We start from the raw sequence: 20,842 nt of genomic DNA on the forward strand, positions 1-20,842 counted from the left end.
TATTAGTCACCAATTATTGCAGCATGCTACACAAATTGTTTGACACATTGATAGATAGATTATTATGGATATCATATTGATGCATTACTCAGTTCATCACTTCAGTGTTGCACATTGTAATGGTTATTTAAATGTCTTTTTATCCTGCTGTGCAACTTACATCATTATTGATTAGATTGATTAAGATAAAAACAAGCAATAAAATATTGCACGTAAATGTTGATTTAAAAAAAGTTATTATATAATAATAGTAATAACAGTAAAATATAAATAAGAATCTATATAAAATATAGATTAAAAAAAGAATAAAGACATCAAAAACCATACAAGTATAAGTACATACAGTATAAAACCATATTACGGTGCTTTTCAGAATGATTATGTTGAGAGCCTGTTTGCGGGTAAAAAATGTTTTCATTAAAAACCTTCACTAGATCTGGTAACAGGAGAAATCTGATGCATTTATAGGGAAATGAAATATCATAAACAGCCTGTCTGACTGATTCACATCAGTCTGCAGTGTTCACTCCACACCAGCAGGTGGTGGTAATGAGCCATGTAACGTCACACTGAGTGTTATTCGCACTCCCTGACAGCAGGTGGCGGTGTGAGAGAGGACAAACACAGCCACACATCCGTCAACAAACAGCAGACACCTTCAGCACGTTTCATAACGCCTAACATCCCTGTGCTCAGAACATGACCTGCATCAGACACATGTTTTCTAAAAGACCTCGGTTAAAAGTCGGACGGCTGCTCGGAGCAGCTCTCACCTCCTGCAGATGTTTCCACGCTGAACTAGTGAGAACTCGCAGCTTTCATCAAGTATTTCACTGAACATTGCAACACACAGTTCATTGAATGAAACCTGAGCTCACAGTGAACATGTTTACCTCACAGGTGAGACCTGACTCCAGCGGACTGCCTGTTGTTCATCACAGTCAGTATGTGTGTGACCTTCCAGCCAACCACAGGTTCCCAATGGAGAAGTTCCCCAGGGTTTTACACTTCCTGATCAAAGATCAGGTCATTACAGAGAAGCAGGTGAGTGACTCAGTGATGTAAGGGCACACCTGTGATGATGGGGATTACCAATATAATCATATAGTCAGTCAGTCTGATGTTTACTGGTGATAATGGTGCTTTCCCCTGGTTTAACCCTCATGCAGCTGCCATAAAATACTATATATTAATGTTATTTACAACTTTCACTGTGTTATTCATGTTCAGGATTTTAACCCCTTAAATGCCAGTTTGTTTACATGATGCCACTGTTTTGTTACTAAATTGTTATTTAATATATACTTAATATATAAGGGACAAACACCTTTACCAAAATGTATGCAGTATGCATTACTACAGCCAAAGTGATCCAAAAATGAAAGTTTAAAAAGCATTAAATGGATCACCAGTTGGATGAGGGTTTATATGACTGTAAATTGAACATATTTTGGTTATGGACTGTTGGTTGAACAAGTCATTTAAAGATGGTACTCTTATCAGTTTCATGGTATCTGGCATTGAATTCTACTGTATTAGTTCTGTTAAAGAAATGCATCAAGTTTCAGGAGTCAGGACATAATATTTAGCTCAATTATAATAAAGTGATTGTTCAACCAAAAAGACCCTTCTGTCATTGTAACTTTTGAATTTGATTTTTATTGTCATGTCATGCACATAGAGTGCCCAACCCTCGTGGGTTTACAAGACACCAAACATACAGCTGCAGCAGTCAAACAGGTCATTACATTTCATGACAAAATTAGAAATTATTTTCCGGCTCCGTCTCATAGAAAACATTCTGCTTCCTCTCCCATGTTTGACAAAGGAAATCTGCTACAAAAAAGGTTCCCTTCCTGAAGCACGGCCCAAGTTTTTTCATAATAATTCCACCAAAAGAAATCAGAATCAATGGAGGGCGTTTTAATATGAAGTACTTTCCTTACATCATCATAGACAAGAACAACGAAACAAGAAATGACCATCACTCTCAAGTCTGTCCTCCTCTGGAGTGGCACGAAACCTGCCGGTCTGCAGGGCTCACGATAATGTTCCTGATCGTTACTGTGCACATAGGGACCTTTCCCTGTTTTTTAAATTATACTTCACATAAGGTTCTACAGTATAACTGTCCTTTATGAGACAGTAGGTTTGTAATTTTTGCTTAGACCATATATCAACAGACCATTTTTCTTATACATTATACATGTTCTGAAAAAATGAAAGACAAGTCGTTAAAATAGAATAAGGATTTCAACTCTTTTGCCAGAGATGACCAATGCGAGATGTCCCAATTAAATATCTTTTTTGTGAGCCAATGATTGAACATTTTTCGCAAGTCTATTCCAGAGTTGAAGCATTGGAGTTTCCCATCCCATATCTCCATTAATGGCTAATATACGTATTATAATTATGATAATAGTTATCATGTGCTGTGATACTTGTACAGTGAACATCTCATGCTGCTGCAACGCTGCTGGGTAATGTTCTGTCACTTTTTGGAACAGTTCACCCAATTATAAAAATTTGCTCATTATCTACGCCCATTTTGGGAGTCCCATTCCCATTCCCCCTCATTTTGATGGAGGGTTCAGTGAAGCTTTGGAGTAAAAACATTTCTGGAGCTTCACAGCAAAACAGTGTGGCAGCATTCTCCCAAGCAACAGAAGTAGATGGGGATTTATTTTAAACAATGAAGAAAATAAAAACATGAAATGGATCCATAAAGCTGTCCGATGTAATCCAAGTCTCTGGAAGATTGATTTGAAAAGACGTCATTTACACCCTCGAGGTGCAGTCAGGCCTGATATAATGAATATTCTCCGTTCTCCCACATTTTCCTGTTGATGTGAATTTCCTTCTTCACAGTAGGTGTGGGTCCCTGAAATAGCCTCTGAAGAATTACTCCGCTGCGTGCACACGGAGGAATACTTGAACAACTTCATAAACGGCAAAATAAATGAGCAAGAACAAAGGAGGACGGGTTTCCCCTGGAGCGAAGGCATAGTGAGACGCTGTCGATATGAAACAGGTGAGAGGAGCGTCTGAAGTCTGTCGATGATTTAACAGCCGGATGGCTCCTCGAGCTGCTCACCTTCTCTCTCGTCGACAGGTGGGACTGTTCTAGCTGCTGAAGTGGCTCTGCACAGGGGTCTGGCCTGCAGTACAGCAGGAGGAACCCATCACGCCTTTCCCAGCTTTGGTTCAGGCTTCTGTCTCCTCAATGACTTGGCGGTTGCAGCCAAATACCTGATCTCCTCCTCGCCCAGAAGAAAGGTTCTGATTGTGGATCTAGATGTTCATCAGGTAGTTTTAACGTGTCTCTGCTACTTTAATGTTGGTCGCAACATTTGTCTTTGTTCCTACTGATAAGCACAACTTCTTCTCTGACTTTTGCATCCAACAGGGTGACGGCACAGCTTTCATTTTTAAAGAGGAGCCGTGTGTGTTTACTTTCTCGGTGCACTGTGGGAAAAACTTCCCCCTCCGTAAACAACAGAGCGACCTAGATGTCAGTGTGGAGGATGGGCTGGAAGACAAGGAGTACCTCTCCACAGGCACGTAACACAGGCCATGATAATACATGTTTGGGCTGCAACTAACGATTATTTCATTATCAATTCATCTGATCTGCGTATTTTCATGATTAATTGATTCATTATTTAGTCAATAATATGCCATAAAAAATTTGAAAAACGCCCATCACTGTTTCCTGGAGCCAAAAATGAAAAAGCTAAATGAAAATTATAACATGAATTGTAATCAGCAGTATATAAACAGTCCTTGTCTGATGATCCACAGTGGAGGCTCACCTGCCCGGCTTGCTTGAGACTTTTCGTCCAGACCTGGTTCTGTACGACGCAGGTGTCGACCCTCACTGGAAAGATGAACTTGGGAGGCTCCGTCTGACCGACCAAGGTGAGAGATAACTTTTGACACCCACATATCTCCACCTGCAAATTATCTCTAGACTGCCTATGAATGACTGTGAGTATCTCTCAGGGCTGTATCGGAGAGATCTGTACGTGATGAAGACTGTGGTGAGCAGAGGCGTCCCCGTCGCTGCCGTTATTGGAGGAGGATACTCGAGAGACATCGACAAACTGGCCCTCAGACACTCCATCGTCCACAGAGCAGCGACTCAGGTACTGGACACGTGAATGTTGTTGGATGACCATTTTAATACAAAATCCTTGACTTTAACAGTGTAAAAAATGTCAACCTGAACGTGAGTGAATATTGTGTTCATGTTCTTCATGTTTTAGGTTTGGAGGGAGTGTGGAATGTAAAACCTTTTAAGCCGTAAATCAAGAAGACATCACATCCTAAATGAAACTTGATCTTCAGGAGCCAATGCCAACACTTGGGATAAAAATAATCTCGTAATGCTGTATGAACCAGTTTTTTTTTTTTTTGCTGCACATGCAACAGCTTTACATTAATTATTAAAAGGATGTCAGAGACAATGGATTCCTAACAGGTCCACCATATGCTCTTCACCCTGCCACCTCTCTAGCTTCAAACAGTGAGAACAGCTTGTTTATTCAGTCATGGAAAAGCTGAAGTTTAATAGAGTTTGTATTATTACCTCATTAATATTGTAAAGTTTGAATTTCTTCTCTAACAAATTACATGTTGCCCCTTTTAATGTAGCAGTAATATGAATCCAAAAAGATCAGCTATAATAGGAAAACACTGACAGGGACCATTTTAAAGAAGTAGTTTTACTTTAGATACTTGTGTAAAAGTATTAAAGTATTATCAGCTAAATGTACATAAGTAAGGTTTTGAATGCAGGACCTTTTCAGTGTGGTATTAGTATTTCTACTTAAGTAAAGGATACAAATACTTCCACCACTGATAGTATGTTTGCTGAAGACTGTTTTCAGAAGTTGTTCATCTTGTCGTTTACCTCATCAAATACCTCATACTGTATTAAAAGTTAAATATTCTGTTATTGAACGATAGTTTGTGGTTGTCACTGACTGAAGATCTACGGGTTTCATTCATGACAGTAAATGCAACACAACGACACTCATGAACAAAAATATTTAATAAGGAAAAACAAACTCTTAAGTGTTTCCATCAGGTCACATAAGACATTAAGGTACCAGTGTCACTTCAGAACAAACACAGTTGGTCCACACATACCGTACAATGTGTACCGTCCTTGGCACAATGGGTACAGATCAACAGCATGTTTCAAGTTTCACTTAATTTTATGTCTTTCACTGACATCAAGCAGCGACATTTTAGTGGTACAGTGCAATGTTCATTCACAGTATATGAGGCAGTTGATTTGTTACTTCAACACGAGACAGTGCACGACTATTACAAACATCAAGCGCACACGCACACTGGCAACACGTTCTTTGAAACACAACAAGCAACTGCACAAATGTTTTGGAAGATAATTCTGCACAACTTTGAGCTCCTTATGACAGATTACACACGAGCAGTTCACAGAAAGAAGTCCATAACAGATACTTGGCTGCAAGTTTAGCTCCTCGTATTCAGAGTTAAAGAACGTGCAATTGTAAAACAGGCAGACACAAAGAATAAAAGTACAAATTTACCACTGCGATTAATACATTAAAACATTTAAAAGCAGATGGAAGAGTAAACTGTAGTGTCACCAATTCCTCTTTGGCTCATATTAAAAAGTCCAAAGAGGAAATCAGTGCATTTCTTATCATGTCCCTTTGCAGAAATGCCCCTTTAAAAAAAGAGTCATTAACAGCACTAGAGCTTGCTGTGTTTGGATAGTAAAAACAAATGATTGACATTAAAAGAGAACACACAATGGATATCTGGACACTGCTTGTTGGTTTCATGTATTGAAATAGAATAAATACTTTAAAATTGTGGTGTAGTATACAGTGGTAGCCATTGTTGAGCATCCTGCTGCAAAACCATCTCCTATGAGTTTAATGCTAGATTAAAAAATAAAAAGTCCATACTGTTAAGAAGGGAGCTGAAGAAGCAGAGTAGTTTAGTGTTCTTCAACGATGGCTACATCTGTATATTTCTACACCTTTCAGTTAATGACCATCGACTGTGTGATTCAGTGCGGAAACTTGAGGCAGAGTTGATGGAAAATTAAAAACAAACAATTTTAAAATCAGATTTTCCATAACTGAACTTTCTCTGCCACCACACACCAGTTGGCGTGATCAAAGTAGGTGTGTTTGACATGAAGCTCCTCAACATGATTCTCTATCAGCTCTGCCAGTTCTCCCTCCCTGAAGACGTGGTAGTACCTCAGGCAGGAGCCCTCCACCTGCCCCTCGCTCCCCTGAGAACTCTTTGTGCTTTCCTGCTGCTCTTCTCCCTGCGGGGCTCGTTCGCTTTCATCTCCAGCCTGCTTCAAGTGCTCTTTCTGGAAAGGGACCAGATCCGGCAGGGCTAGAGAGCCACACTCCTGGGCTAAAGATACTGAGACGCTCTGGTTTCCTGTGCCGTTGTTGTTGTTGCCTCCAGGGTTATTCTGTCCCTTGTGCAGGTCTGTGACTGAGTCAAAGACGTCCTCCTCTGATCCGATCACAGACGGCGGGGAAAAGAAGCTCGACACTTGCTTAATGAGGCCCCGTCCTCTCCCACGCTGTGTGGCCTTGTTCCCCTCGGTCTCCCCTGTGGGTGAAGATAAAGTGCTCAGGTCTCTGGATGACGACCGGGAGATGGCTAAGCTTCCGAAGTCGAACACAGAATCCAGAGACCTGGAGAAGAACCACAGTCTCTGTGTCCTCTGCTGTGGCGTGGTGCAGGTCAGATCTTCTTCGTCCGCCACGGAGGATGTGCTTCTAACCTTCCTGTGCTTGTCGGTGTTGTCTATGGCTTCGCTCACGCTCTGAGCTGCCGCCCTCCGTCTGGGCGAGTGTGGATTGGGGTTCCAGGGGACGAAGATGTCCTGTTTCTCAAACTTTCGGCGTTTCTGCTCCATGGCCCACACGTAGATCATGATGCGTCCGCCCACTCTCAGGGTGCGTGCCATCTCCTTTATTGCTCGAATACGACGCTCTTTGGTGGACAAGTGATGGATGACTGAGAGAAAAAACATTTATTTGTTAGAGCGAAAAAAGCGATGAGTAGGCATTCATTCAATTATGATGTGTCACATTCAGCTCCTCAGGCAACAAAACACATTATGTACACTGTGTACGGCACACAACATAAATTAATAGTGTGTGTGGGCGCCGTTGTCTTTTGTCCTAATTACACTCTTTGCTGGCGGACACACGTGAATTATTTGACACTGTTGGCTAGGCAACACAAGCTCGTGGTAAACTGATGTTTGTCATTGTTATGTGTTCGTTTAATGGCAGCTGCAGCAGTTGAGCTTCGTGCATATGAAGATAGTGATCTGTGACTGAGTGGGAGGAATCAACAATATCCAAACCTCCCTTTATCTGTTTGTGTTTGTCCATTACCTGCAATAGAGAGCACAGCGTCGAAGCAGCCGTCTCTGTAAGGCAAATGCAGCCCGTCACACATCTGGACTTCGTGTCCCTGACTCCAGGCAAAGTCCACCAGGGGGCGACAGACATCGCACCCCAGCTTGAACACCTCTTTGTTGATGTGGAGGTACTTGCCATTGCCACAACCTGCCAAGGTCAAGACAGTGAGCTACAACAGGAATAACTTATCTCTTAAAGGGCAACTCCACCAATTTTACACATTAAAGAGTGTTTTCAGGTCTTTGTGAGCACTACTGCATATGTGAAAAAGTAGTATAAAGCCTTTTGTGGCTTCACGAGAAGATACAAGTAATCTGATAAATTGCCTCCAGTGATGTCACTCAGTGGTTAAGTTGCATTGTGGGTAATGTAGGCAGCAGGTTTGGAAAAGGAAGAAGAATGTGTGGCATATAAAAGGTGATCCTGTGGACACGTCGCCTACATTACCAACAATGCAGCTTTGCCACCGAGTGACATCACTGGAGGCAATTTATCAGATTACATGCGCCTGTGAACACACTTTAATGTGTAAAATTGGAGTTACCCTTTAAGGAAAGCCAATTTTAGAACAACTAATTCTATTTGCAAAAGCCAATAAAAAGAAAAAAAACAATACAAACAATGTATTAATGATCAAGTGTCACAGCCTGGAGGTGTCACCCACCGATATCAGCGACGATGCTCCCCGGCTGCAGCTCCAGCAGGAACTGTCGTACCTTTGGCCAGGCTTTATAGCGGCTGTCGTTGAAATATGGAGCGATCTTGTCGTAGACGCTGTGCACGTGGTCTCTCTCGAGCTGACTGGCAGCCTCCTCCATCATGTTCGTCCGGGCTGCCTCACACAGCGGCCTCACAGTATCATGTCTGCAGGGACAAATGAATCCATCCAATAGTTACTTTATTTCATTAGGAATATAAAAACTGGCAGTGTAGACCCCCTGCAGGCACCAGCACAGCGGTGTTCCTCTCTACATGCTTGTTAAGATCCAACAAGGTCAGCTAGAGGCCATAATCAGCAGACACACTCAAACATCTGTCAGGCAGCAGCGGTAATTTAAACCCTCCGCTTTGTGGCTGAAGTACCTGCTGCAGCTGCAGTCATGATCAGTCCGCCTTCTCACAGCCACCCTGCAGTCCTCAAGAAGGACTCCGATGTTCAACACTAAGAGTCATCAGGTTTAATTTGTCATGAATCATCTGAAACCGTGAAATAAACAGAGATGGGATCATAAATTAACTAACGAGGTCCCCCTCTCACAGAGCCCTCGGAGCCATGTCAAATTGTTTTCTTCGGTAACACAGCAGCAAAAGGTCAACACATTAATCATGTTTGTTGCCAACAACGTGCCAAACGAATAACATCAATCAAGTTTGAGTGAGAGGTTCTTTTACAGAAACCATGTTAGCCTGTGTTAGTGGACACCAGGCTGCTGCTGCTGCTGCTGCTGGGTTTGATATTATTATAATAACATTTAATTCGGTGTCAATGTAAGATTTCAGTATTGGCTCACGTTCTAGGAATCTCTTTTACTTATGATGACCCTCATTGATTCTGAGGAGGACTTTAATTTCCCTGGAAATGCAAGGCTAATATGTGCACACGTGGAGAGATTTTCAGTCGGATTGCATTATTTCCTATTATCTGACAGCACACGGCTGCATAGATGAATATCATTTGGCTGCGTCACAGCTTTAGTTGAAATGAAAAGATGTTTGTCTTCTTCTGATACAAAATTGTGGCTACTTGTAGTCCTGTCACAGCTTTTTCCAATGAGGAAATAATAGTATGTTTATTTATCAGAAAGATTATGGTAATGCTTTGCATTAAGGTCCTTGTAATAAACTTAAAAGGCTTATAAGTGTTAATAATTACATCATAAACATGTTAATTGTTAGATAAGCACTTTGAATAAGCCTGTTGACAGTTTATAGACACTTTAATGATTAAAAACATTATGATTTTCTTATCATGGTTTATAATATCATTGCAAAAACATTTGAGTTTCGCCAACCTGCCTATTGTGTCGTTTCAAAACCTATTTTGTTGCTTTATTAAGATTGTTATTAACAGCAACAACGCCTTGTTAAGATTAATAAATTAAAAATTAAAAGATTAGCTAGACTTGGTTAAACTTAATAATACATAAATATAATGTAACATTTCTAGAAAACTCATAAGGCTTTTATTAACATTCTTAAGCATCTATAAACTGAAAGCAAGCTTCATATGAGTGCTTCAAAATGTCTTTTAATCTAACAATAAATGTGTTTTTGAAGCCAAATATCATCGATGTAATTTGATTTTTGTTAATAAGCATCTTATCATCCTTCAAGGACTTAAAAGGGCCTTTTAAGATTTATTAAGTAACGCTTCTTCCAACATCCTCAATATAAAGTGTACATACAATACAATTTCACTGTTTAACTTTCAGAAGAGCGCTGTTGAATTTCAGAACCGTTTGCAAATTTGGGGATTATGTAATTGTGGTGTTTGTGTTCTGTCTGGTTTTCACAGCTCCCACTGCAGTCATCTCAGTTTATTAGGATGCGGCCCACAGCTCCTGCAGTGCTGCTGCGGCTCCCTCAAGCACTACATGTACAAAGAGTTTTTCTGCGTTATTAACCAGGAGATGACACCGTTGTTGTAGTCAAACAAAGACCTCCGTATGCAGACTTCTCATTTGACCCGAGTGGGTTATCTTTCATAAGCACATTATCAGGAGGTTCACTTAATTTCGTGCAAAACAAACCCACACAATTTGCATCACGTGGTGACCACTAGGAGGTTTGATAAGCAGATGTTTGCAAACCTGAAGAATTTAATCAAACTGTAATAATCTTAATATGATTTTCTGCCTTTTCTCAGAAAGTTGTGATGCATTAACTTAACACATGCTTTCTAGTAGCACAGCATCAGATGGTTTAAGTAGGTCAGAACAAATATTTAACAAAAACACAACTTACCTATTAATTTATCACATCTGACTTTCAAATCTTTGCAAAAAATGTAGGTTTCTAGAAACTTTTAAAATCTTTTGTAGATCACATATGTCCAACTTTTAAATTAGATAATAGTAAAAAAAACAACTTCTAACAACTGAATATGGCAAGATGGGAGGGAAGCGGTCTTTTTACAGTCATTATCTGCTCACCCCCATGTGATAGAAAGTTTCATAGTCTACAAATCATTTCTGGAGCTTCACAGCAAAACAGCATTGTAGCACTGTCCCTAAACAACTGATGTAGATGAGGACGACCAAAAAAACTGGAAGCTCTGAGATCCAAAATTGATTAGAAAAAACATTATTTAGCCCTACTAAGCTAAAACCTGTCTGTACGAACTCGGACACCTAATATAATTGATCCATGTGTTTTTGGACACTAATCCTCTGGTGAAAAGTGTCCTCTTCACAACCCAGAGAGATTCAGTGGAGGAGTTGAGATCCAAACAAACAGCAATTAGCCACAGCTCACAGCTCCTCTCTTCTGAAGCATCCATACAAGAACAAACTCGAACCACTATCGTTTTTATGTTTTAAAAACAAGTCTGCAGGTACATCAGCTGTTTAAAATCCTCATTAAATCAGCGCCGGATCAGCGCAAAATATGAGCACATTTGCTGACAAACGTCTGCTTTGAAATCGGTGACACCTGACTTCAACCGTTCACCCCATCTTGAGCGATGTGACAGGGATTTTCTGCTCTGCTGTACAGAGATTATCTGCTCTTTTGAATCTCCCGTGTGTGATGGATGAAAGTCGTCAGCGCCGACTCATACCAGCGAGCATCATACATCACTGCCAGCATGCAGCTGCCAAACGCTGCAAAATCAATAAGCGGTGTAAATATAATACAACTTTGGCAGCAGATACTTGAGGAAAGTTTATCTCTGATTGCATTACATAAGATTCAATTACAATCCACTTCAATCTTCTCCATCCACCGAGTTTTGGAAATTAACAAGTCAGACTGTTCTTCCACTTCAGCACCTGCATTTTGAGAGACAGTCACAACTATATCTGCCTCCACTACAAGTATTTCTGCCTGTAATGAAACTGACAATAACAAATTAGATCCACTGTGCACTTGAGGGAAACCAGAAGGAAAGCTATCAGACATTTCCTCTCTACCTCTTTAAAAAGACATTAGACTCATATGTCCTTGAATGCAACATCGTCTGGTGCCAATTGTGTGCACAGCTGTACACAATGAATATTACTGGGAGCATTTACCACAGGATATGAGCATCAGAGGCCAACCTTTGCTCCATGAGATGACAGTACATCTCTCTATAAACTGAGCTGTACCTTCGCTGCCTCCGTAGGTAAATATATTGTGTGCAGCATCTTCCCTCACTCAGACCTATTTCTGGACCACCATCATCTGCATCATTTCAGCCAAGTGGAAGGAAAACATCCCTTATGTAACGCTGTAATCTGGCCTCCTTCGCTATTCTCTCTGCTGCTCAATTTCGCCCGAGTTTCCCACCCTCTGCTCACTAAACTGTGGCGGTCCTCGGCTGACATTATATAACCGGCAGCTGGGGAGGCTCAGCACTGCCTCTGACTGACAATGGGAACTAAAATTAAATCAGGGGACAGAGGGAACGTCTGGCACACAGATTTGACCGAGGTGTAGGACGTGAATCAGACATCACTTGTAGCCTTTGGTGTTTTTTTTTTTTTTATTTAGCAGGTAAAATCTCCAAATATCAGAATATGAGCAGCTTTAAAATTGTACAATTCTGCACATATCTTGAGACAAATGTCCCTCAGGTCAGACCTCAGCAGTGCTCTGATGACATTAGTGGTGTCACGATCAGCAGACAGTCAGGGCTGCCCAGTGCTATTAACCGCTGGATGAACACAAGGAACCACAGAGAACAGGTTTACCCAGCAGTTAATGAGTCAACATGTGGTGAGGGGATGGTCTGCCAAACTTAGACTCCTCTCACCGCTTCAGGCATCTTTTGTTCCCCCACTGTGATGTATGGAACTGTAACATGTTGTTTCAATATACAGATAATAATGAGTTAATGTTTGCATAGGCTGGAAACATGGAGCTGAGAATCATTCATCTGTTTGCCCATTTTGTGTTCCTTGAAATGTGCACCAAACTACCTTTAAATTTATCCAGATTTAAGAATGACTTTAAAGTAGGACATGTGGGCTACTTCTTTATGTTCCTTTAAAGTTTTTTGAAAAGGACGAATTGAAGTATACATGATTATATTTCCAAAGTCGGATTCTGTAAATGAAACCAACGTAAATATAGTAAACATGCTGCAAGAACTGCTGTAATCACGTCAATGTTTACATCCTTAATCCACCGAAAATGCAAGGCACTTACCGTACAGCGTGTAGGCTGAGCCGCCGTGCAGTGATCCGCCTCTCTGCTCAGGTCGCTGGAGGTAAACTTCCCTGTCCGCCGCTCATGAGATGGATCTATATGATCGATCTGCCATGAGCACAAGAGGCTCGCGCTCGACACGGCGGCACCGAGTGCATTATCAAAGACGACATCGCGAGGACGGGGAACGTGACCCGAGGGAAACACCTGCCGAGCGTGACCGCGAGCCCAGCAGCGTCCTGCCCGCCGGACGGGATCAGAGCCACGGCTCGGTGAGAGACCCACACACCTGTCAGCGTGCTGAGGGCGTACAGCCACACTTCCGGTGAGGGGTTTCAAAATAAAAAGCCTCACTGGTGAAAGACTCGAATATTGTATTCGCCTAGTACGTTCCCCTCTGTCAGAACACGAGAGTTAATTGAAAGTTGAATAAATAAATAAATAACTGATGTGTTTTTTTTCACTCAAAGCAGTAAATCATTGACATTTAAAAAGCAAAAAACTATTAAGAACACACTGAGCAGACTGTGTTTCATAATGTTGACCCTACACAAAGGTCATACTCAAGTAAAAGTAAAGATATCGTGCTTTAATATTACTATATTCAATTTAAAGTCACCCATACAAATAGCACTCCAGTAAAAGTCTTAAATTGTGTTTGGCTTCACTGTTGAGAGTTAATTCTGTAATATTGTCTTCCTGAGTTTCCTGCTTTTGCTTATTTGTCAAAGCACTTCGTAAACTCTGTTGTTAAAGGTGCTATATAAATAAAGTATACGGGTTGACTGAGTTTTTCAAATTGCAGATAAAAAATACATTTCAAAATGCGCTGCTTTGGCTCTGAGACAAGTCTGAAGACTGCAAAGTAACATTTTACCTCTAAAAATGTAGTGTTGAACTGTGAAGTGGCAGAAAATGGAAACACTCAAGCACAGAAAAAGTACCTCCAAATATTGAGTATCGAGTCACATAAAGTACAGTACTTGAGTAAATGTACTTGGTTACATCCCATCACTGAAACTGAGGCAAAGGTAAAGCAAATCTAGGAGTAATGAAAGGAAGAGACTCTCACCCTCGCAAATGATAGGAAGTGAATTTTGAAGCATGGTCATTTAATGCAATGAAGCAAATACAATTTAATGCAATATAAATCACAAAGAAAGGCCAGTGGTTTCCTAGATGAGGTGGCTTCTCTGTTAAATAGAAAACAACAAACAGTGTGATGACTGAGCACTCTTGCATAGTCATATCAAACAAATACAGGCACAGTAACTCACAGCCTGTTCATGTATTCCACTTTACTAATGTTTTTCTTGTCCTGTGTCTCTCTCTTTGTCTGAATGAATGCAGATGATGAGCAGAAATGTTAAGTTTTGATAATCGTTGGCAACATCGAGGAATAACTGAATTACAAATAAGAGAAATTTCAGGAAGGTGAGGGTTATCTGGATATTACACTGAGACACACGTACAGATACCATAGGCAATTGTATTTACTTTAGACATGTTCAGTTTTGACTCCATATTGCATTATTGTATCAATTGCTGTGTTGTTTACCTGTAATATCCAGATAACCCTCCTGTTTCACAGCTGTTCACTTCTTGTCCTTGTACTCAAAATAACACTATTACGTGCTTTTATTTTGAAGCGCGTACTCCTCGCTTCCCTGTCTTGTTGTGGTTGACTTGACTCTGCTTATTGGTCGTCGGTGTGTAAAAAGATGACACGCTGTGCGGTTGCAGAACACGGCTGTCATTGGCTGGCAGCCTCACGTGACAACCACAGTAAACAACGTGTAGAGCCGACAGACAACACCTCCTGTTCCCTTTAAAAAGATGAGTTTGTACAGGGAACATTAGGCCTAGAAAAAGGGTTTATGTTCATGCCTCGCGTTGGAAAAAACAAAAAAACATCATTAATGACAAATCTGCTGTATTAATATCAGAATTTTGATTTTATTCTCCATCTCCTTTCAGGCATACTGGCTTTTAATGTCTGTTTGCAGTTAAAGAAACTAGAGAATAATCTCATTTTATCAGGCTGACAACCATCTATGTGTACATTTACAGTACAGCCTGCATGTTGTCAAGTTGACCTTCTCCATTCATGTCAGCAATGACCCATGTGTTTGGAAAACAAAGTAATACATTGTTTGAGTGACCACCTGATCCCTTTAGCACAAAGCATACAGGATAGAATGAGCTACAGTTTCAATCTGTTTCCTGTTCATCCTGATCTTCTACTTGCAAAAGCATAAATGAAAAGGTGTTTACAGAAACGCAACAAACCGAGGACAGCTTCGAGTTCACCAACATGAAGTGTTGCTTGTCAGGGTGGTAATTAGCACACATTAGGCTGTCGTGCCTAGTTTTGTCGTCCTCTGCCTCCTACGTGGGTGTCAGCTCTGATTTCGTCTGCCCTTTTTGCCTCTGCAATGGTTAATGGCAGTGACTTAATTGTGGCTCATCGCTGCCATTCAGGGAGCACAAAGAGCTCATCACATCTTCCTCACATCATCATCATTCAAAGCACACATGCTGTTATTCTGCTGCTGGCTGCCTAACATTACAATGACACAGTACGCTACAAAACACACTCTTACACTGTTGGCAACTGAAGAGGGTGAGATGTTAGAAACACACGTGTCCCCTCAAGGCGAGGTTTAACATGTTGCAGCGATGAACAGCAGTCACTTTGCAGACCTCCACCTCCACATCGCTGCTGTCAGTTTCTGCTCCATCGCTCTGTTTAATCTACTCAATCATGAATTCAGACAGGAGTCAGGCTCCGTCCTCCATAATGTCTGCGTTTCAAGGACTCTCGCCAGCCCCCAGCCTGAAGATTAGTGTTTTTATAGAGATACAAATGTTCCTCAGAGGCAGAGATAATCTCACAGGTTGAAGAAATCTGAAAAACCAGGGGAGTCACGAAACTAAAGCAGAGTAAAGATGGAAGACATATGAACAGGTGTCTCTAACAGCCAAAAACTGAACCACATTTTTATTTTGTTGATTGATGTTTACAGTGGATTTGGTCAATTTCTATTCTCTGTATGTTTATGTTAGCATCACCAACTGTATCAACTGTAGTCACACAAACAAACCAAAATGTGTGCACAAAAGACCGTAAATGAGTCTGTACCTGAGTTTACAATTGGCTCTATTTGTTGTTTCCTTTGTGATTTAACCTCAGCAGTTGTTGATTGTAAAATCTACACCAAACAACTGTAATGCCTCATGTGTTCTACTGTATTCTTTACAATGACATTCTGGCAACCGCAGCTGCCAGCAACTGACTGCAAGGTTGGAGTTTGCAAAAAAATACTGTAATATATCATACAGTTGTACTGTGTTTACCACTGAGATAGACTGTAATAAGATTTAAAGAATATACTTTGGTTTTAAAGTAGTTAGCCGCCAACAGGTTTATATTATAGCAGGGTTTTTTTTAAAGCAAATTACCATAAACAGGTTTATATTATAGCTTTTTCATAGTCATTCACTTTAAACAAAACAGTTCTCAACTGTGAAATGTAACAGTAAAATTCTGTCAGCTGCCAGTAATTTACCGTGAAGTTGGATCTGCAATAAAATACAGTAATATTTTTGACTTTGAAATAGTTAACCGTAAACAGGTTTATATTATAGCGTTTTTTTTATTGTCATTAACTGTAAACAAAACCAATCTCTAACTGTGAAATTGCCAAAAAAAAACATACCATGATATATTTAACATTGTCACAATATTCTTTACAGCAAAATTCTGTTAGCTGCCTGTAATTTACTGTAAAGTTGTAGTTTGTAATAAAATACTGTAATATTTTTAGATTTTCAAATAGTTTACCACAGACAGGTTTATACCTTATATATATAGGTTTTATATATAAAATAATAATAAAAAATAAGAATAATAAAATTCTGGCAACCACAGCTACCGGTATTTTACCGTAAATGATGCAGAATTTTTTTTTGCAGTGCTGACACTGATTCTGTTTAGAGAACAGGGACGTGGATTTTTGCGATGCCAGTGCAGGAAGAATGGGCACTTTAGCTCCTCCACAGATATAAACGTACAGCGTGGCTTTTCCTGTTTCTAACATCCTGTTGATGAAAAACAGCAGGATATTGTGTCATTGTTGAAAGAAGTTACAGTCCACAGTTGGCATAGCAGTGCTGGCAGCCGTACTGTGTACTTTCTGGCTTTCTGGGGGACTGAAATCTGTTGGAATAGTGCTGATATATAAGAGTGCCATAGCTTTAAAAATACAGTGATGTGCAAGGATCCCAACAATATGAAATGCAAAAATACAACTTAGCTGAACTGAAATCACATGAAATAAAAGTCCATATTTGTATTTTAATCATAGTTGAAAACCCCATCTGATTAAGTCTTGTTGAGCTGGAGCTAAAACTCAAGTATGACAGAAAGTACAGCTGATCCTTTCCAATAATAAGAAGATCATTTCAAGGAACACTTGAAGAGGGTCACTGAGTGAAAGCAATGAATACTGCACGGATCGGAGTGTGCAGACCTTCTTCTTTTCATTTGAATTAAAGTTCAAATAGAAATCTTAATAACTACCTTTATGAATCAGAAGAAAAGCCCTCTGGTTTCCTGGATGAGGTCATCTCACAGATAATCTGTGTGAAGGATCCTAACTGACCTTCTGTTTCAGGAGCTTCGTGTTAACTACAAGCTTTTTCCGTGCAGACGAGCTGTTCATTTCCCTCCCTGTCAGAGTGATCAGTGCTCCCGTTCATGTACAGCTGCTGGCTTTAACGAGGATTTCAAAAGGTCAAAGCTTTTACTTTCAAGCTATAGAAGGCAGCTCACACCAAGCTTCTTGTTGAGAATGTGGTGGTGCTCTTGATTTGGTTTTCAAGGAAATGAAATATTCTGGAAGGATGGAGCCTCTGAAATGTTTGTAAAGGCCACTGTTTTATATAGAAGCAGATATAAACCACGTCATTTACAAACTCTGTAACTGTAACAGAAAATTGGGACAATTGACAACAATGTTCATTTTGGACCACTTGAGTATTGAACCCACAACTTCTGGAACCACAGACTGTCATCTATTGCTCTGAGCTAATTGGCAAGTGGCAATACAACAGTGGCTTCACAAATTGAGTAAGCCATTCACTGTTGTGCAGGCAGATTTGAAACCACTGTAAAAAATTCAGTTATCAAGACAAAAATCTGAAAATACACATATTGCAGCATGGAGATGTTGGTAATTTTAAAAATGATTGATTTGCTCCATAAGTGAATAACTGGTGTTTAGCTATGTCATCATTGCATTGACTCCAGTTGTTCCCATGAAAGAAAAATTTAAAATGCTGTGAAAAATTCAGTTTTTGAGGGTCAATTTTTGACAAATCAAAGGAGGAGAGAGGAAATAGGTTTAAGAAGTTTTACAGTTTTTGAAAAAAAACTGAGTGATGTACTTCATAATTTTTTATCGCTTTAAATGTACAAAAGTTTCTTCAATATTGAGGCTACAGTTTGATGAAAGTTCTGAAGCTGTAGCAAGTATGGTTGATTTGTTATGAATTTTCAAAGTTTTGAACTTTAGACGCTTGCTGTAGCACCACCATCAGGACTATTGGCTTGGGTTTACAGCTGAGGTAATCTGGCATGAGACTGGACCTATGTGCAAAATTTGGTTAGCTTTCGGTCCATAGTCCAGTCCAAGCTATTTGTTTTTATTTAATTTAGAGGCTTGCTGTGATGCCACCATCAGGACAATGGTGTTTCATGTTGAGGACATCTGATATTTTGATCTGTTGTCATCATCATCATCATCATCCTTGCTGGGTCTTGAACCCACAACCCCTGACACCAAGCACCAGCTCCTAACTCACTGAGCTAATTGGCTGGAAGTGAGACCAGCTGTGTGGCTTCATTTGTCGACTCAGGGAGTCACTGTCCGGGCAGCTGTTGTCAAGGCAGATTTCAAAAATGGTCAAAATGTCAGAAATTCTGTTACCTGAACAAAAATCTGATAATACATAAATTGCATCTTGACAGCATGGAAATGTTGGTGATTTGTTTTTAACTTAAAGTGTTTTGCTTCATAAGAGAAACTTTGATGTTTAAAAATGCCACTCTTCCATTGACTCCAGCTGTTCCCATGAGAGCAGAATTCAAAATGTTCTCAAAAATTCAGTTTTTGAGATAAAATTCTGATATTTGCCAAACTCCATCAACCATGACTGCAAAATATTCTCAATTTTTTTCAGGAAGATTGAAAATGTATTTAGCAAGAATTTGATAAATCAAAAATCCGAGAAACAAGTTTTGTGGAGGACGGTCTGAAGATGCTCTCTAGCAAGTTTGGTGACAATTGGGCAAAAATTGTGGGAGGAGATAGGTTTTATAAGTTTTACAGGTTTTGAAAAAAACTGAGTGATGGACTTCATAATTTGTAATGAGTTTGTGGTCTAAAGTTTCAGCAGTATTGGGGCTACAGTTTGGTGAAAGTTTCAAAACTGTAGCATGTACTGTTGATTTTGTAGGTATTTTTAAAGTTTTTAAATTTAAACGCTTATTGTGCCCCCCCCCAGGAGGAATATTGACATGTCCTTGGAATTAAGTAAATCTGGCATGGGGCCGGACATTTCTGTAAAGTTTGGTGAGTTTTCGCCCATGGGAAGTATGACTTCCTCGGAAGAAGAAGAAGAAAGAAAGAAAGAAAGAAAGAAAGAAAGAATTCCTAGGAATACAATAGGTTCCTGGCAGCTTAGCTGCCCGGACCCTAAAAAAGACGACATGTTTAGACTATTAGGTCTTCACCTTGAACATGTAGGCTTTTTTAATGATTGCTCTTTTAATGATTTAGCAACTGTAATAAAGACTTTTTAATATTTCCTTCCTCGTTCTGATACTTCTTTTTGTTTGGAGTGCCTGGATTGTCTTGTTTTTGAAGTACTCTTTTTCCCCTTGTTTTTCCAAGAGCGCTCGACACAATTTTTGTCGACATTGTGTCGGAGCAACTAGTCATCTTTGCTTTAACTTACATAATTGTTGAAGGTCATTTTGGCCTGTGAGCATCAGTGTATTAGATTGCAATAAAATGAGGTAAGCTTAAGGTTAAACAATTCACAATGAGTTCAATTTCTTCCATCTACATGTTGGAAGGTAAACCCACTTTAAGCTCCTTTAAAACTGCCTCTACTCTTCCACAAGGTTATCTCAGGGAGACCCGACTACACAGCTTTCTCTTTTTATCTACTAAAAGTCAAAGATTTGGGGCCACTTCTACATCTTGTTGATCGAGATCAAGATTAAAAATAAATTTGGTAATCCATGAAATGGTTGTCACACTTCTTTCATACCGTCTCCTTCTATCTTCCTTGCATCTCTCTCTTTACAATTTACCATAGACTCCTCTGCACTCAGGCGCACTAAAAACAGTTTACACAAACAAGTCATTTACATGAATTAATCAGTTACAGAAAAATCCCCTCGTGACATTTGATGCAAGACTCATTTAATATTAATAAGTAGGAATCATGATGACTTCATATTTCCAAGTGTAGCTGTGATGCGGAGTCAGATAGTTATAAACTGGGTATTATATTATTGTTTATGTAGCTGTTGAGGTTGTTGGCAAGTCTGCATCTCACGTTTAACATCATCTTCCTGTCATCCATCATTTGTGTTTGTGGTGCCAAAACCGAAAATGCCTCTTTTTTTCTCCACACATCTTTATTAGTAATCCAACAGTTCAGCATTTTCCTTCTTGTACCTGCTCCAGATTAAGTTACTTTGATCCCAAATAGTGCAGGTCTTTTTATTTCTCCACAAAACTGACATTGTTCAGGCTGTAACAAGATTTCCGAAGCAACAACATCTTGGTTCACCTTCACCATATATATACTGCAGAAAAAGACTGCGCTTTACATTACATCCTTTGCTTACACATCAGAACTGGATTCAGATCAAGGTCAGTGCTGTGTTAATAAACCCCCAGAGCAAAGACAGGAAGCTGCGGACAGAAGTACAATGGATACTGCAGTCTGATTCATCAGGCGGC

At 40.0% G+C, this 20,842-nt stretch overlaps 2 protein-coding genes across 2 annotated transcripts; one reads left to right on the plus strand and one right to left on the minus strand.

The window, feature by feature from the left end:
- The first annotated feature begins 635 nt into the window (after nt 1-635).
- hdac12 (histone deacetylase 12) lies at nt 636-4,967 on the plus strand. Its single transcript, XM_084352014.1, has 8 exons — nt 636-801; nt 901-1,044; nt 2,872-3,031; nt 3,113-3,306; nt 3,407-3,557; nt 3,802-3,918; nt 4,003-4,145; nt 4,266-4,967. The coding sequence occupies exons 1-8, from the start codon at nt 700-702 to the stop codon at nt 4,287-4,289; spliced, it is 1,035 nt and encodes a 344-aa protein (XP_084208140.1). The 5' UTR covers nt 636-699; the 3' UTR covers nt 4,290-4,967.
- Nucleotides 4,968-5,035: 68 nt separating this feature from the next.
- trmt9b (tRNA methyltransferase 9B) lies at nt 5,036-13,096 on the minus strand. The gene is made up of 4 exons (XM_084352013.1): nt 12,804-13,096; nt 8,119-8,318; nt 7,428-7,601; nt 5,036-7,041 (listed from the first exon to the last, which is right to left on the minus strand). Exons 2-4 carry the CDS (start codon nt 8,273-8,275, stop codon nt 6,122-6,124), a joined length of 1,251 nt encoding a protein of 416 aa, XP_084208139.1. The 5' UTR covers nt 8,276-8,318; nt 12,804-13,096; the 3' UTR covers nt 5,036-6,121.
- Between the last annotated feature and the right edge of the window lie 7,746 nt (nt 13,097-20,842).

Source organism: Pagrus pagrus (genome assembly GCF_965226575.1).
Source record: "Pagrus pagrus genome assembly, chromosome: 4".
NCBI lineage: Eukaryota > Metazoa > Chordata > Actinopteri > Spariformes > Sparidae > Pagrus > Pagrus pagrus.

Coding starts and splice junctions, on each gene's coding strand:
- hdac12 (XM_084352014.1), top strand. CDS start 700: ATGACCTGCATCAGACACATGTTTTCTAAAAGACCTCGGTTAAAAGTC. Junction 3,032..3,112: donor ACGCTGTCGATATGAAACAG/GTGAGAGGAGCG, acceptor TCTCGTCGACAG/GTGGGACTGTTCTAGCTGCT. Junction 3,307..3,406: donor TGGATCTAGATGTTCATCAG/GTAGTTTTAACG, acceptor TGCATCCAACAG/GGTGACGGCACAGCTTTCAT.
- trmt9b (XM_084352013.1), bottom strand. CDS start 8,275: ATGATGGAGGAGGCTGCCAGTCAGCTCGAGAGAGACCACGTGCACAGC. Junction 7,602..8,118: donor GAGCATCGTCGCTGATATCG/GTGGGTGACACC, acceptor TGACCTTGGCAG/GTTGTGGCAATGGCAAGTAC. Junction 7,042..7,427: donor CGCTGTGCTCTCTATTGCAG/GTAATGGACAAA, acceptor TTTTTCTCTCAG/TCATCCATCACTTGTCCACC.